The following is a 17097-nucleotide window of genomic DNA, read 5'->3' as shown; positions in this document are numbered from 1 at the left end:
TGAAAAAAATATTTAGAACGGTGCCAGCAAATCCTCAGCAGATTTGTAGTAGAAATACCCTACCTACGTCTTCCTCCTGTCTCGCCAAGTCACACGACACCTGGATCTTCCAAAACCCCACTTTCCTGCCTTCTTCTTGGTGACATGGTCAGGCAGACAGGAAAATGTCACTGCTGGGCACATCCATATTTTTCTCCCTCTGGGCTTGTAAGTTGCTCTTAAGAGATGAAATACATTCTTTATTATTTCCACTTTCTGTGTCAGATGTTTATGGGAATTTCCCTGAAAATAAAAAAATTTTTTTTTTGTGGTTGGACATGGGCAGTTAAAGTTAGAGCAACCTAAAATGTCATCTTCCAGAGCAACAGAAAAAGAAATAACATGTCCTGTAAGAAGAAGACTTTGAAAATATAGTTATACACTGGTATTTGCAGAAACCCAGCGAAATTATGACACATCAGATGTTTGTCATCTCAATAAAAACCCCAGTCTCAGTTCACTTAGGTGAGAAACAAAGCAAATTTGAGGCAAGAAAATTTTCAAGCACCCAGTTCAATCCTTACCATAAACATCATAGAAGCTGTGGCCACTGATTACAGTGCGGTGGGACCCACAGCACTAGAGGTGCCAACAGAGCCTAACAACTGCCTCTGACGGGGCTCTGCCCCATCACAGCCTTCCCACAGGAGCAAACTCAGCTAGTTCCTGCCTGGGCTCCCAGCCTCTGCCTCACTGTCTCTGCTACTTTCCTGAGCTTTCCAGGAAGCCATCTTGGCTTGTCCTTATACATCAGGCCCTATCTTGAGCAGGAAGCATTTCTGACCATGATGTTCCCAAATCTTCCTTTAACACAACTTCCCAATGAACTAAAGTCTTGTCTGGGAAGGAGTAGACACAGGCTTCATTTATCTTATCACCATCCAGAGATTTCCAGTGACTGTGAATTGTTCAGGCTGAGGGAAGGAATCACTGTGTACCAGGACTCCTAGACTTGGTACATATATATTACCACACATAATTATCACAACTCCCCTGCATGATAATCATTATTTGCCCATTTTATAGGTAAAGAAATTAAAGCTTAGAGAATTAAAATGATTGGCGAGAGACAGAAAGTCTTTGCTTTTTTTAACTGGACCTTGAGGCTATCCTGAAAATTTAAAGATCACAATTCTATAACAAACAGAATACTTGAGGTAAATTTGGGATGGAGCAAGTGTCCTTTTTTCTGGGGCAGGAGCAAGATGGTTCCTCGCTTCACATGCAAGGCTATGCCAGCCTGACTTCATCAGGGTAGAGGTCTGAGCTACTGGAGCCAATAGATGAGCCCACCAAATTGTGAGTAACCCTCGGTTCTGCCTATGAAAAAAGAGGGAAGATGGACCAAGAGAGGAACAGCTAACAATTCTGTGTGTCAGAGAATTCTCTATTAGTGTTCTCAGTTCTTTGCACATATTAAGTCTCTTAACCCACACGGTAACCCAGGAGACCTCTTCTGTTACTGTCATGAAGCCATTGACTCATGAGATAAATAAGATACTACTTGTCTCAGGAATTTGTCCAAGTCACACAGCTGGTACCTGGCACAATAGGGCTGGACCCAGGAAATCTAGCTCCAGGGTCTGTCCTCTTCATCATAAGAGGATAAAAAGAAGTCCTATGCATCGTTCCTACCTCCATGGAGAAAATAAAAGTCACCTTTGTGGAACACTCACTGGCACAATCTATTATTTTATACTGAGTCATGTGAGCAGGATTTGAGTCATTAGCAGTCTTCACAGAATATGTGAAATGCCAATAAGTTATCAATTTATTTTCCAAAGTATAAAATAATAAAAATCTATTGTTTTCTGATGCCACCTCTCAAATAATTGTGAAACAAAGGACTATCCTGTAATCCATGCATTCTTTTTATGCAGTACATACTAGGCACCATTGCATGGATGTCATTTTGCATCTGTGCCATGAGTATTCCCTTATTTATTTGATAATTTCCGAAGTCATGGCAACGTATTCACCCCCATCATCCCGTCTACTAAATATTCCAGCTCTTATTTCTAATTCAGGGAAGCCATGGAAAGAAAGAAGGGGGATTCACAGGAAAGACGGACATAGAATCAGTCTGTCAGCCTTTCTCTTCTTGCCTCTGATGCAGGCAACCTTTTCTGATTGCATCCTGTCTGTTTAATTTCTGTCCATCCTATTCACTCAGTGTGGGCCGCCATTGATTTCTTGAAATTAAATAGGGCGTTACTGGTTACCTAAACTTTGAACACAAGCTAAGGTAGAGAGCCAGACCTTAGAGAAACCAAAGGTCTGAAAGCATAAGCCCTTTTGAGACAGGAACTCGAGGACAAGCTTGTCAACCTACTTCTGCTCCCTTCTTGACATGGTTGCCCACTGAGTACTCAAAAGTGCCTCATAAAGCAGTATGAGGTGTCCAAAGCAGGACCCCCTGTGTCACATCTGAGAAGAGAAGTTTCCAGTAGGTTCTTATGTGTCAGACTAAATGGTGAATAACAGGGAAAGATTTACATTGTGTTCAAAGGGTAGAAAACTATGCAGCCGTTGAAAACAACCTTTTGTGGATTTATTAATAGAATTGAAAAATACCCACAATACAATATAAAGAAAATTCATGAGGCTATAACAATCTATTAAAATTATAAAGGTTGTATTGATAGAAGAATTTAAAAAGAGGAGAGGGAGTTCTCCAAAATCTTGAGAATATTCTTGAGAAAACAAATGGTTTTATTTCTACTATGTACTTTGATAACCTAACTTTACTAAATGAGCTACTATGGTTTTACTGTAAAAAAGTATCTAACAAAGTAACTTTCTCTTGTTTGATAATAGTAATAATAAGACTTCATAACATCACTGAAGACTCAGAATGTGCCAGGTACTGATATCTGAGCATTTTCTTCACGTAATAGGATAATATAAGCCTCCTAATACCTCTAAAAGATATGTATGCAGTCAAGGCGTACCTGTGGAAAGTGAGGCAAAAGAAGCTTAAATAATCCAGCTCATGTCAGATCGGGCAAGTGGTATTGGAAGGTGTTTACTTACCTTTAGTCATTAAAAATAACATTCACATAGCTTAGTTAAAACAATGTTGCTTACTATCATAAGTTAACCAAAAGAGGAGAATATAAAGCCCCAAATGCAAATCCCACTTAAATGTATATTTATGTCAATAATATCCAGCAATCCCATCTCTAGCCATAAAAATGTACAGAAAAATTCAAACTAAAAGTAAATGATGGGTGCCTCTTTTGTCCTTTTTTATATCGTATTTTACCCATTTTCTTTGATAAACAAGGGTTACTTATGTGAGTTATCACATTGACCAACTCCACGTCTCTGAATGAATCTGTTTGCCACTATCCTCACTGGTCACATGGAGATGATCATAATAGCTCCCTCACAGGCTGATTAAGAGGATTAAATAAAATTATAAGAGAACATTTAGAACCCTGCCTGACAAATAGCAAGTCCTCAATGGATATTAGGTGCCATATTAATTTTAAAGATTACCGTTGCATATTAAACAGAACATTGCTTTTAAAATACTCCTGCATGTGACATAAAGTTCAGGAGACTGTTCTCAGGTCCAGGTTGAGTGAAGCTGATTTCCGTAGATCACTCTGTCTCACAGATCCACTAGCAATTGTAATCTAGTCCCTTGTTGAAGGCACCCTGATTGTAAACAAAGTATGATTTCTCTGACTGGTAATTTGCATGGTAACATCTCAATTAATTTAAAAAAACACAAAAATACCCCAGTGTTTGCGCACATGGCATATTAAATAATGTCCAGGAGGGCTTCCCTGGTGGCGCAGTGGTTGAGAATCCACCTGCCAATGCAGGGGACACGGATTCGATCCCTGGTCCGGGAAGATCCCACATGCCATGGAGCAACTAAGGCCGTGTGCCACAACTATTGAGCCTGTGCTCTAGAGCCCATGAGCCACAACTACTGAGCCTGCGTGCCACAACTACTGAAGCCCGTGCGCCTAGAGCCCGTGCTTTGCAACAAGAGAAGCCACCGCAATGAGAACTCTGAGCACTGCAAAAAGAGTAGCCCCTGCTTGACGCAACTAGAGAAAGCCCATGCGCAGCAACGAAGACCCAACACAGACAAAAATAAATAAATAAAATAAATAAATTTTAAAATAATGTCCAGGAGATGTTCTAGCATCTGATTTTTTTCTGTAGCATTACAGAAAAATAAAGGTTAGTTTTCATACCCGAGTCCTGGCTCACCAGCCAGTTACAGAAAGATAGACATAGGGAAAGAACGCAGTAGGGATGTCCTCATATTTCTGTAGCAATGTTACTACAGCATGGAATTTCAGGGGGATGAGGTGAGTGGCTATGAGAACTGCTCCACCCCCAGGTATATGCATTCATCTCAGGGTTTTCTTTCCAGATCGTGAGCCTACTTAGCCCACCTGCCCAGCACTCAGGGACAGGAAAACCCCATGAAACCAGAACTGCTCATATCCGTAGCAAGTCATGAAGAACCCTAGAGAACCACCCGACCTGATCCATCGCTTCTTCTGAGACACGAGATCCAGCCCGGCTCTCCTGCCACTGGCCTGAGACTTCCTGCCAGCAGAGCCCTCACCTTCTTACCTCCTCCCAGGGAGCCGGTCTGGGGACGGGATGGCACTCCTGGAAGCGGTCCTCTTCTCCTCCCTCTGGGCTTGTGAGTTGCCTCCGAATCATTTCATTCTACAGGAGAGACTGAAGAAGGTCTTTATTGTTGCCTCTTTACATGTCATTTGTTTATGGGAATTTCTCTTCTTTGCTTGCAGTTGGCCTTGGGCAATTACAGTGGGAGCAACCTGAAATATCAGTTACTGGAGCAAGAGATAAGAGTGCCCTGATATCTTGCAAGGTGTCCTCTGAAGACTTTAGCCAAGAACACATCCACTGGTACCGGCATAAACCAGATCAGAGTATAGAACATCTAGCATACGTCGTAACAGGCCCTGCTCTAAATCACTTAGGAGGGAAGAAAAACAAGATTGAGGCCAGAAAAGACATCCCCACTTCCACTTCTACCTTGAAAATAAGTTTCTTAGAGAAAGAAGATGAGGCCACGTACTACTGTGCCAGCTGGTTTAAGGTCCACAGTGTTAGAGTTTCTTGGGTAACACACACAAGAACCATCTCCAGCTCTGTGCCTACCCACATCCTCAATACCAGCAGCTATTGAGGCTGCACAGCTGAGAGCCCCGCCTAAGTCTCCCATTACAGAGAGCGAGTCCCATGTGGTTTTTTTTTTACTATCCAGAGATTACTTGGAAGTTACATGGCTCATCCTCAAAGAGGAAATCACCCATTGCCAGAAAACAGGCTGGTGATATTACATCTTATATCAACGTCACAACACTGTTGCAACGCAATTCTCACTTTTTCCACTTCAATACTAATAATTTGAGGCTTAGCGAGATAAAATGACTTTTTCAACCTCCAAATCCCATGCTACTTCAACTCTCTCAGGCCATCCTGAATAAGTTCAGAGTTTGGTTACTCCCTACATCTTTGGGGTGAATGTAGGGTGGGGCTCTTGCCCTCCCTTGCAGGAAGGGGGTTACTGTTGACTCCTTACTCAGGGTTTGTGTGACAGCCCGACCAGTGCAATTCCGTTCGCACAGGCCTCTGACCCTCAGGGGCATTAGGTGATCACACAACAAGGTGGATACTCCTGTCAGGATCCTTTTCCCCGGGATTCTGCTGTGAACTTGCAGAGCATCACAGAGCCCATTTATTCAGGCTGCTACTCTTTCTCAGACACTGTTCTAAATCCTTTAGGTCTAATTTTTCTCATGTTTGGGACAATCCGTTGACATCAGTGCTATCATGATTCACATTTTATAGGTGATGGAAACACAGGCATGGAGATGTGATTTCCTTTGTGGTGACAGTTACCGAATGGGGGCGGAAGCCTGCAGCCAGACGGGAAAAAAATAGTAGACTTTCTTTAGAAAGCGTGCAAACAAGAAGACAATGGACAAAAATCTTTAACATTTTGGAAGGGAAAACTGACATCTCAGCAAAAATATCCTTCGAAAGTAAAGGACAATTGAAGAATTCTCAGACAAAACAGAAATCGAGGGAATTCATTGCCAGCCCACCTACTCTAAGAGATGTTAAAAGAAGTTATTCAGGCATCAAAAATGTGGTATAGGTCAAAAATTTGAATTTCCATAAAGAAATGTGCACTAGGAGTATAATAAATGAAGGTAAACAGTAATCCCTTAAATCTTATTTTTAATTGCTCTAAAATAGGAGTTGGCAGGCATTTTCTGTGAGGACCAAAGAGCAATGATTTTCAGTTTTGTGGGCTGTGTAGTCTCTGCCCTTCAGCTTTGCCACGGCAGCATGAAGTCACTCTCCTTTTAGACCTTTAGGGACACGGAACTGCTATGACAACAGGGAGGGTATCTGTATTGAGAGGTCACTTTGGGAATTCCCTGGTGGTCCTGTGGTTAGGACTCAGCGCTCTCACTGCCGAGGACCCAGGTTCAATCCCTGGTTGGGGAACAAAGATTCCACAAGCAGCGAGGCGTGGCCAAAAAAAAAAAAAGAAAGAGAGGTCACCTGCCAGGAGCTGTGGCCTTTAGTAAAGGGACACAACTGTCTGTCAATGCAAATCATCCATAAGTCATCTTTAATAGGAAGAGAAAAAAATTTTTTTACTTGAGCTAACCTGAAGACAGCCTAGGAGACACAGATTCAAGGACCACAGTGTTTCTCTCAGTAATTAGGATTGGAGTCGGCAAGATGTAAAGGGTGACTCTGAGCTGGCAGCTACTAGCAGGTACTGTTTCTGAAAGGGCTTGTAGTGTCCTTGATTTGATACACTTCAGAAAATTCAAGTTCTCCGTAGTGCAGGGACGTGTCGGAGACCACATCCACAATGGCACCCGGCTCCATTTGGGATGCCCCAAACAGTTTTGTTTCTGTCAGAACAAAGGACAGACATTGAACATGACAAGGGCACACTTCATCAAGGTTTCAAAGAGACAGATTAGTATGTACATGGCGACTCAGCTTGACCTTGGTGTCTGGAAAGGAAATCTCATCTTCAAAGGAGTACTAGCATTGACCTCATGGGAAGGGAAGGGCATTCATTTGTATCTTCAAAGTAGACATTCTAAATAATCTGGTAATGCATTCTTTTTTTTTTTCTTGAATGGTTAAAGCGAATGTGCAATATATGTTTGACAGGCCATAAGACAGGCTGTTCTAGTTAGCACAAAGTTCAAGCCAAATGAGGTATAAGCAAGAATGACTTCCCCATACTTCAATATGTGAACATGTCTTCCATCAATACCTACCTATCTTAGTTTGGGTTCCCCAGAATATATGACTTGGGATATGAGTATATAAGTAGTTTATTTGGGAGGTGCAGGCAAACAAGCAGAGCAGTAAGGAAAGGAAACATGAAAGGCAAGGCAGATGATAAAGTGTATTTCGGTAACCAGTTACTAGGTGACTGCAGAGAGCATAACAGGGGTTCAAAACTGAGTGATGAATTGTGTAATGGATTTCCCGTTCTGCTCTCCTGTTTTGTGGACTGGCCATGTAAAAAGAATAGAATCTGCGGGACCCTAAGCGATCTGATAGTCAACGTGGCGGTGAACCAGGGAATCTTGCTAAGAGTCAGAACACTGCAAGGAAGTACTTACAGAGTAGAAAAATGTTCATGGTATCATATTAAGTAATAAAGACAGAGCACAACCTAAATATATGATATCACTCTATCTATGTGAAACAGTTTTTTTAAATGAACAGAAATTAATCTGTAAGTGAATGTACCAACTGTTACCAAGTAACTGCCTCTGAGCGATGGGACAAAAAGCGATTGCCTTCTCTTCTGTTTGTATTTCTTTATGATCCATACTGAGGATGCACTCATTATATATTAGGAAATAACAATGGCTTTTGTTTTTAAGGTATATTAAGGCACTACAAGGACACAGCATCTCTAAGGATCCCATTTAATGGTCACATTCAAAAATAAGAGAATCTTAAATGTCTTTTTTAGCTGGGTTATCTAAAGTATAGAGCACCATCATACACAAGAAAGCTGTCCCTTTAGCCTACATCTGAGATTGCCTGATGCAGTGTAGTCACCGTCAAAGATGTCAGATTAGAAGTTTCCCATGAGGCTTGTCAAGTGTGGACTTAGGCCTCTTTCTCCCTCCTTTTCCCTCTCCCTCCCTCTGTTAGACCAATAAAGGACTTTAGTCCTTTAACAAGAAAATGGGTCCTTAACACTAACATCACTGGTTGGTGAAAATCACACAGTAATGAGAGGAATCTGCTGATGAATTAGCAGACCTATTTCCGCAGGATGTTTTGAGCATTACCACGAGCTCCTTTCTCTGCAGTCTATGGGTCTTAGCTGTGTGTTCCGAGCACCACTTCCTCTTAGTAAATCAGTCCTCCGGTTTGCTCTGCAATCTTCCCACTATTCAATTACCTCTCCTGACTGGAGCTGGCAGCATGCTGCTCCTGCCCCAGGTCTTGGTGGTGGCCTCCCTCTGGACATGTGAGTGGCTTTACCCAAGGGAGGGGATAGATCACGGACAGTCCCATCACCCCTTTCAGGTGGACACTCGTCACGTGGTCATTCAAGCTAAGCTGACAAATTCCATCATCACCTTGAATTCTTTGGGAAGAAAATGTAAACATCAGTCCCCAGGCTTTTCATGAGGAGAGAACACATGTAGACTATGTTAATGAACATAAAAACTTCGCTAATTTTTCCTCTTGTTTTTCTTTCAGACACAAGTGGAGATATTCAAATAATACAACGCATAACATCCATTACCAAGAAAAAAGGAAATACGGCATCTCTTGAATGCCACATAAAAACAGATATGTTAAAGAAGAGTGTATACATCCACTGGTACCGACAGAAGCCAGAGCAGCCTCTAAACCGAATTCTGTATATTTCCTCCAATGAAAATGTTGTTCACGAACAAGGGATTGGTGAGGAAAGATACGAAGCAAGGAAATGGCCAAGTAATTCACTGCTGAGCCTCAGGATACATGGAGCAACCGAGGAGGATGCGGCACTGTACTACTGCGCCTGCTGGGATACACGGTGCGCAAGGGCGCCGCTGTCATTGAACAAAAACCCTCCCCCGCCATCACACCTGTGCAAACACACACCCCTCCTCCTTTCTGCCTCCCATAAAGGACTTTTCTGCTGCCCATGTGTCCTGAGCAGTGTCTGAGCAAGTAGCCCAAGGACCTGATCCGTGAGGCTTCTTTCAGCTAGGTCACTTTATCCTCCATCCTCACCTCTGGGGTCTTGGTACAGTTTGTAAGTGCCCCAAATTGTCTCCGCTTCACCATCTATGGGAGCCTCCTGGGAAGGAAGCCATAATCCAGTGCTGAACATGATGTGTTGGCTTGGAAAGAAGAATGAATGAATGAATGAATGAATGATGGAAGATACAAGTCCTTTTTAGTGACATGGGACTGGGTTTCTAACTCCTGCCTACCCACTCACTGACAGGGTGATATAGGAGAGTTACTGAATTGTTTATTTCTGTTTTCCCAATTTTATTTTCTTTTATTTATTTTTTAAAAAATTTCCTTTGAGGTATAGTTGATTTACAGTGTTTTGTTAGTTTCAGGTGTACAGCAAGTGAATCAGTTATATACACACACTCTTTTTAAGATTCTTTTCCATATAAATCATTATAGAGTATTGAGTAGAGTTCCCTGTGCCATACAGTAGGTTCTTGTTTATCTATTTTATACATAGTAGTGTGTATATGTCAGTCCCCATCTCCCAATTTATCCCTTCCCTGCACCACACCCCCGCTTATGCTGTGGTAACCATAAGTTTGTTTTCTACATCTGTGACTCTACTTCTGTTTTGTAACTAAGTTCATTTATACCTTTTTTTAGATTCCACATATAAGAGATATCATATGATATTTGTCTTTCAGTGTCTGACTTACTTCACTCAGTATGACAATCTCTAGGTCCATGTTTTCCCAATTTTAAGTGGGCATGGTGCTAACAACTGCACAGGTTGCTGAAGACTGAATGAGGTTCACATATGAACGTTTCAGCACGGTGTTCAACAAATCACAGTGTCCTTTCCAGCTACGACTAAACCACTTCACTGAGCCATCACAGCTAAAATAGGAGCTGAGGACCCTTTAAAAATCACATCTTACACTGTCCTCCAAACCACAGGAAAGCATAGCTTTAATGCTGACAAACTAAGAATGGTGAATAGGAAAAATTGCAGGGTAACGAACCAAGGGGATTTTGTTTCCTTCAACACTTTTCTTCATTCACAGCAAAATGAAGAAATGTCATATAATAACATCGTAGTATCCTAAGCAATAACTACAGTAATTGTTAGTATTTACCCAACTTTGTGAGCTTTCTTCAAACTAATGATCTATATAATATACAGCCTTCTGTATAAGGTTGTGGGATCGTTATTCATGTATTACTCTCTACAGTAATGATAATATCCTTCTAATTCTCATGAAAGCCATACAAAAAATCTATAACTCACAGAGTGAAAACGAGCCCAAGGATAAGTGTGTTTGAAGCAACACGTAAAGGAAAAGTAGGAGACTATTTCTCCCAAGGTGATGTTAACATCAAATGATTATAACATAAATGTTTTTTGATGAGCTTGTCAGGAGTCTGAAAGCTCCTTTATACCAGGAAGATGATCAAAATCACACTGCGACACATCTTACTGTGAAAGACTTTCATTGGCTCTAAAGCAAACCTTCCTCCCGTATTCTTGCCTCCACAGAACCAGGGCTGCCACTGCGTCCTCTGTCCTGTCCTGATTCACACCCCATTCTTACTAATCACTGGCCATGCCAACCACGTGGATTTTCCTTGTATCTTTGGCTTGGGTTTGTAGGTTGACTTTTCTCCTTTCTTGTCTTTCTATTGTTTTTGTGACCAGCGTCAGCCTTTTTAAGTGCCTCTGATTGTCCCCCTTGCTTTTCAGATGGAGACACCAACATGAGAATTTCTCAGGATCAACTCTCCTCTCCCCGAAGACTAGACAGAACAGTGAACATAAGTTGCAAACTGTCTGGGGTTCCCCTGGAGAATGCCATTGTGCACTGATATCAAGAGAAAGAAGGGGAGCCCCTGAAGCGAATCCTTTATGGCTCAGCTGACAGTTACAATCTGGATGAACCTAATTCCAGCTTGGAGACAGATAAGAAAGAGGATGGAATCATTTACCTGATAATCAATAACGTTGTCAAGTCCGATGAAGCCACCTACTACTGTGCCTGCTGGGATCTCACAGTGTCACAGAGTCAGAAGGGACTTGGAAGAAAACCTTCTCTATTACTAACTCTCAACCCCCCTCGCACTCAGGCAACCACGACAGACTCTTCAATTCTCTTAATCATGGGTTCATAGTTGTTGGAAAAGGAAGGGCCTTTAGGACAAATTTAGTCCAATGCCCACACTTCAGATGAGGAAGCTGGGGCCCAGAGATGGCAAGTGGCTTTTTGCAAAGCCAGTTAACCACAGAGGTAGGACACACCTGCATTTCAGATTCTCAGTCCAGTGCCTTTTCTTGCCTCTCTTGTGGTTAGCATTGAACTCTTTTTAGCGCAATAGCATTTCTCTCAAAGGGAACTGTGACAAGAATGGCTTGTCTTCATAAGTGATGTCCCCAGAACCCAATTAAGTCTGATTTGTAGGTAAATTGTGTGACTGACACACTGTTAAGCAGGGATAAAGGTCAGCAGGGGATGGACTCCCAGCTCTGTCTACCTCCCTGTTGTTTTCCTATGGCTACCCTATTATCCTATTACCAGTCCCCCTTCATTTCTGTAGCTTCCTATCTGTTCTGAAATCCTCAATGATTGGAATAATTTTCCTGGCATACACATCAAACATGGGGATTGCTTTCTTCACGAATATGTTTGTAAATTCTTTGCCACTTACCGAAGGACCTGCCCAACCAAGCCCTAAATTTCCTGCTCTTCAGTCTGAAACCTGGGACCAATCCTAACTGGATGGTCGTGCACTTGGTTCCAAGTTTGGTGGTCCTGATCTGCTTTTTGCAGTTCTTACCAGCCAGACTTGAAAATAACATGAAGAACAGCAATAACAACAAAATCTATACCCTTACAATACAGCTAAATACCTCTCTTCTTGGATTTCTAATAAGTAGCCAGAATAAAATTATTGATTCCAATTCCATTCCTTCACCCCAATCTGCACAATTTGCATTATTTTCCCCCCAAACTTTCCTATCTCAGTAAACAGCAAAGGTCTGTGTGTCATTTAACACCATGCAAGAATACTTGGTAAAAACAGATGGTGTTTTCTCGACCTTCCACATCTTTGGCTTTCTTCGGTATTCAGAAAAAAGAAATGAGGAAACCTGGCAGTTCTTTAGGTATTTCCCATCATATGAGATCTGAAAGGAGGAGACAGGAGACCCTGGGAACTGTGGATTCATCTGGTAGAAAGGAAACCACAAACCAGGCCAGAGCCTATGGTGTGCTGTCTGAGAACAGAATTGGCTGTCAAGACAAAGCCCAAAACCAAAACTCTCAGCTCCGAGGCAGAGAACTCCCACTCCTCTCTCTCTCTGACTTGGTGCAAGTGTAGAAACTCTTATTTTCCAGCTGACACATGCAGGGTAATCAGCAAGCCCAGCACAGAAATAATCACATAATCCTAACAATAATTATAATATGAGATTCATAACTTCTGATGATCTGCCAAGTTTGGTTGAATTTGGTCAACTATGAAGTCATCATGACACCTGAAAAAGCAATGCAAAACTTCAAGGAATCCTTTTGAAACTTGTGCTTTACTTCACTTGACTTGCTTGTTATTTCTGTATTCATTCCTCATACTGAAGAATTTAAGTTGCCTTTGTTGGTCACCTTAGAATGTGGTGAGTGAGGGGTGTGTGTGTGCATGTGTTACATAAAGCAGGATTACGAGCAAAGTGATTTTTGTACACAACACTAAGATTTTTCCATTCTTTCCAAGAAAATGAATTCTCTGTTCCTGAACTTTTGCATCATCTCTTCTAGATACGTTATCTCATGTGAACTTTACAAAAGTCCTGAGCAACAGATATTATCGCCTCCCTTTTAAAGATGAGGAAACCGACACTCTGAGATGTGCCCAAGGACACATCACCAGGAGCAGAGGAGCTAGAATTGGAACCTGATCTTTCTGGTTTTAAAACGTCTTTTTCTTCACTTTCAACCTCCTTAATGGTAATTTGATTTCTCCCATTTGAATTCTTTAGAAGCTCTGATAAACCTGTTAATATTTATTGCACCTGCCCTTCCATCCATCCCCACTGTCACTGCAATAAGCTGGGTCCTCAGACGCCTCTCAGTGGCTCATGGCGACTGTCTCTGAAACATGTCTGCTTCACCGGCGTTGCTCCCCTGACCAACCCACCTTTCTGCTCTTACATTACCTTCTGATCATGTCATTAAAACCTTCAGTAAGTCACCACCACTTATTCTTTTCAAAAAAATGTTTATTTGAAAATACTGGAAAAAAGTAAACATTCTCCAACTTTCTCCTTCTGAAACATTAAGTATTAAGTAAAGGTGCCTCCTAATCCTCTTCCCTTTCCAAGCTCCCCTACACAACAGACCCAATTAGTCCCCTACTTCTTTCCAGCTCACATCTCTAGATTCTTTTTCACTTAGATATTTATCTACTTGGAACCCAATTTATATGGTATGAGGTAGAGAGCTATTTTTGCTTTTTCCAACAGGGTAATCAATAGTCCAAAGCTTGTTTTAAAATAATCTATTATTTCCCTATTATTAAAAAATACCAGATCACTGGGGCTTCCCTGGTGGCGCAGTGGTTGGGAATCCGCCTGCCAATGCAGGGGACACGGGTTCAGGCCCTGGTCCGGGAAGATCCCACATGCCGCGGAGCAACTAAGCCCATGCACCACAACTACTGAGCCTGTGCTCTAGAGCCCCCAAGCCACAACTACTGAAGCCCATGTGCCTAGAGCCTGTGCTCCGCAACAAGAGAAGCCACCGCAATGAGAAGCTCGCGTACCGCAACGAAGAGTAGCCCCTGCTCGCCACAATCAGAGAAAAGCCTGTGGGCAACAACGAAGACCCAACGCAGCCAACAACAATAAATAAAATAAAATAAATAAATAAATAAAAAATACCAGATCACATTTTAATATCAGCATACACTTGGATCATCTTCTGGAGGATTTCTGTGTTACATAAGTTTCACTATTCTTACACCTTTATCCTACTATGTCAGTAGCTTTGCAATAAGTGATAAAACCTACTATGCTAAATGTCTCTTCACCATTGTTTTTAAAAATATTTTTCAATTATCTCATATTTATTCTTCTCATTAGAATTTAAAATCAACTTACCTAGTCCACCCCTACATTTTACAACAAAGAACAAAAAATAAAATGTTATCATAATTCTGGTTGGAATTGAGGTCAATTTATATACATGCTTTTAGGAAAGGTTAGCATCTTTATGATCTTGAGTTTTTCCTTTACAAATATGGTATATATGTGTTTATTCAGGTTTTATTTTATGCCCTTTAGTAAAATATTATACTCTTCATATAGTTTTTGTAATTTAATAAAGGATTTTGTAACTCTTTACTTACTCTTTTGTATTTTACTACCTTCATGGATCTTGAAATATAGACAACTCCTAAAATACCTTATAACTCTGCTCATTTTCTTGGAATAAGTTAAAACAAAGGAAAAGCTATCAGAAAGGAATTGGAGAGGGGGGGCAAGATGGCGGAAGAGTAAGACGCGGAGATCACCTTCCTTCCCACAGATACAGTAGAAATACACCTACACGTGGAACTGCTCCTACAGAACACCCACTGAACGCTGGCAGAAGACGTCAGACCTCCCAAAAGGCAAGAAAATCCCCACGTACCTGGGTAGGGCAAAAGAAAAAAGAAATAACAGAGACAAAAGAATAGGGTCGGGGCCTGCACCAGTGGGAGGGAGCCGTGAAGGAGGAAAGGTTTCCACGCACTAGAAGCCCCTTCGCAGGCGGAGACTGCGGGGGGCGGAGGGGGGAAGCTTCGGAGCCACGGAGGAGAGCGCAGCCACAGGGGTGTGGAGGGCAAAGCGGAGAGATTCCCGCACAAAGGCTCAGCGCCGAGCAGCACTCACCAGCCCGAGAGGCTTGTCTGCTTAGCCGCCGGGGCGGGCGGGGCTGGGAGCTGAGGCTTGGGCTGCGGGTTTGGCGGCGTGAACACAGCCTGAAGGGGTTAATGCGCCACAGCTAGCCGGGAGGGAGTCCGGGAAAAGGTCTGCAGCTGCCGAAGAGGCAAGAGACTTTTTCTTACCTCTTTGTTTCCTGGTGCGCGAGGAGAGGGGATTCAGAGCACCGCTTAAAGGAGCTCCAGAGACGGGCGCGAGCCGTGGCTACCAGCCCGGAGCCCAGAGACAGGCATGAGACGCTAAGGCCGCTGCTGCCGCCACCAAGAAGCCTGTGTGTGAGCACAGGTCACTCTCCACACCACCCCTCCCGGGAGCCTGTGCAGCCCGCCACTGCCAGGGTCCCGCTATCCAGGGACAACCTCCCCGGGAGAACGCATGGCGCGCCTCAGGCTGCTGCAACGTCACGCCGGCCTCTCCCGCCACAGGCTCGCCCCGCCTCCTCCGTACCGCTCCCTCCCCCCGGCCTGAGTGAGCCAGAGCCCCCGAAGCAGCGGCTCCTTTAACCCCGTCCTGTCTGAGCAAAGAACAGACGCCCTCAGGCGACCTACACGCAGAGGCGGGTCCAAATCCAAAGCTGAACCCCGGGAGCTGTGCGAACAAAGAAGAGAAAGGGAAATCTCTCCCAGCAGCCTCAGGAGCAGCAGATTAAATCTCCACAATCAACTTGATGTACCTGCATCTGTGGAATCCCTGACTAGACAACGAATCATCCCAAATTCAAGAGGTGGACTTTGGGAGCAGGATATATTAATTTTTACCCTTTTCCTTTTTTTCTGAGTGTATATGTGTATGCTTCTGGGTAAGATTTTGTCTGTATAGCTTTGCTTTCACCATTAGTCCTAGGGTTAGGCCCGTCCGTTTTTTTTTTGTTTGTTTGTTTTTACTTAAAAAAATTTTTTTTCCTAATAAATGTTTTCTTAATAATTTTTTCCTTATTTTCTACTTTTTAGAAATTAAAAAAAATTTTAATAAGTTTTTTCATATTTTTTTTTTAAAGGATTTTCTTATTTATTTATTTATTTATTTTTGTCTGTGTTGGGTCTTCGGTTCGTGCGAGGGCTTTCTCCAGTTGCGGCAAGCGGGGGCCACTCTTCATCGCGGTGCGGGGACCGCTCTTCATCGCGGTGCGGGGACCGCTCTTCATCGCGGTGCGCAGGCCTTTCTCTATCGCGGCCCCTCCCGTCGCGGGGCACAGGCTCCAGACGCGCAGGCTCAGCAATTGTGGCTCACGGGCCCAGCTGCTCCGTGGCATGTGGGATCTTCCCAGACCAGGGCTCGAACCCGTGTCCCCTGCATTAGCAGGCAGATTCTCAACCACTGCGCCACCAGGGAAGCCCTCATATTTTTTATTTTAAAAAATTAAAAAGTTTTTTTCTTAATACTTATTTTCTTAATAATTTTTTCTTATTTTTTATTATAAAAAATTAATAAATCTATTTTTAAAAATTAAAAAAAATTTTTTTCTGAATACATTTATTCTTAATAATTTTTTTCTTTTTTTTATTATAATAGCTTTATTTTATTTTATTTTATCCTCTTTCTTTCTTTCTTTCTATTTTTTTCTCCCTTTTATTCTGAGCCGTGTGGATGAAAGGCTCTTGGTGCTCCAGCCAGGCATCAGGGCTGTGCCTCTGAGGTGGGAGAGCCAACTTCAGGACACTGGTCCACAAGAGACCTCCCAGCTCCACGTAATACCAAACGGCAAAAATCTCTCAGAGATCTCCATCTCAACATCAAGACCCAGCTTCACTCAACGACCAGCAAGCTACAGTGCTGGACACCCTATGCCAAACAACTAGCAAGACAGGAACACAGCCCCATCCATTAGCAGAGAGGCTGCCTAA

At 42.7% G+C, this 17097-nt stretch overlaps 1 gene segment (V, D, J or C); it reads left to right on the top strand.

Annotated features, from left to right (window-relative positions):
• The first annotated feature begins 4589 nt into the window (after positions 1-4589).
• The window catches only part of LOC103015899 (T-cell receptor gamma chain C region C10.5-like), a 35270-nt gene continuing 22762 nt past the window's right edge, over positions 4590-17097 (top strand). The window contains 2 exon segments of the C gene segment in view: positions 4590-4714; positions 4824-5137. Of these exon segments, the coding sequence occupies positions 4672-4714; positions 4824-5137 (357 nt within the window).

This window comes from Balaenoptera acutorostrata, chromosome 7, assembly GCF_949987535.1.
Source record: "Balaenoptera acutorostrata chromosome 7, mBalAcu1.1, whole genome shotgun sequence".
Lineage (NCBI taxonomy): Eukaryota > Metazoa > Chordata > Mammalia > Artiodactyla > Balaenopteridae > Balaenoptera > Balaenoptera acutorostrata.
The sequence above is the reverse complement of the archived record's forward strand: the minus strand, read 5'-3'. Positions and strand labels throughout refer to the sequence as shown.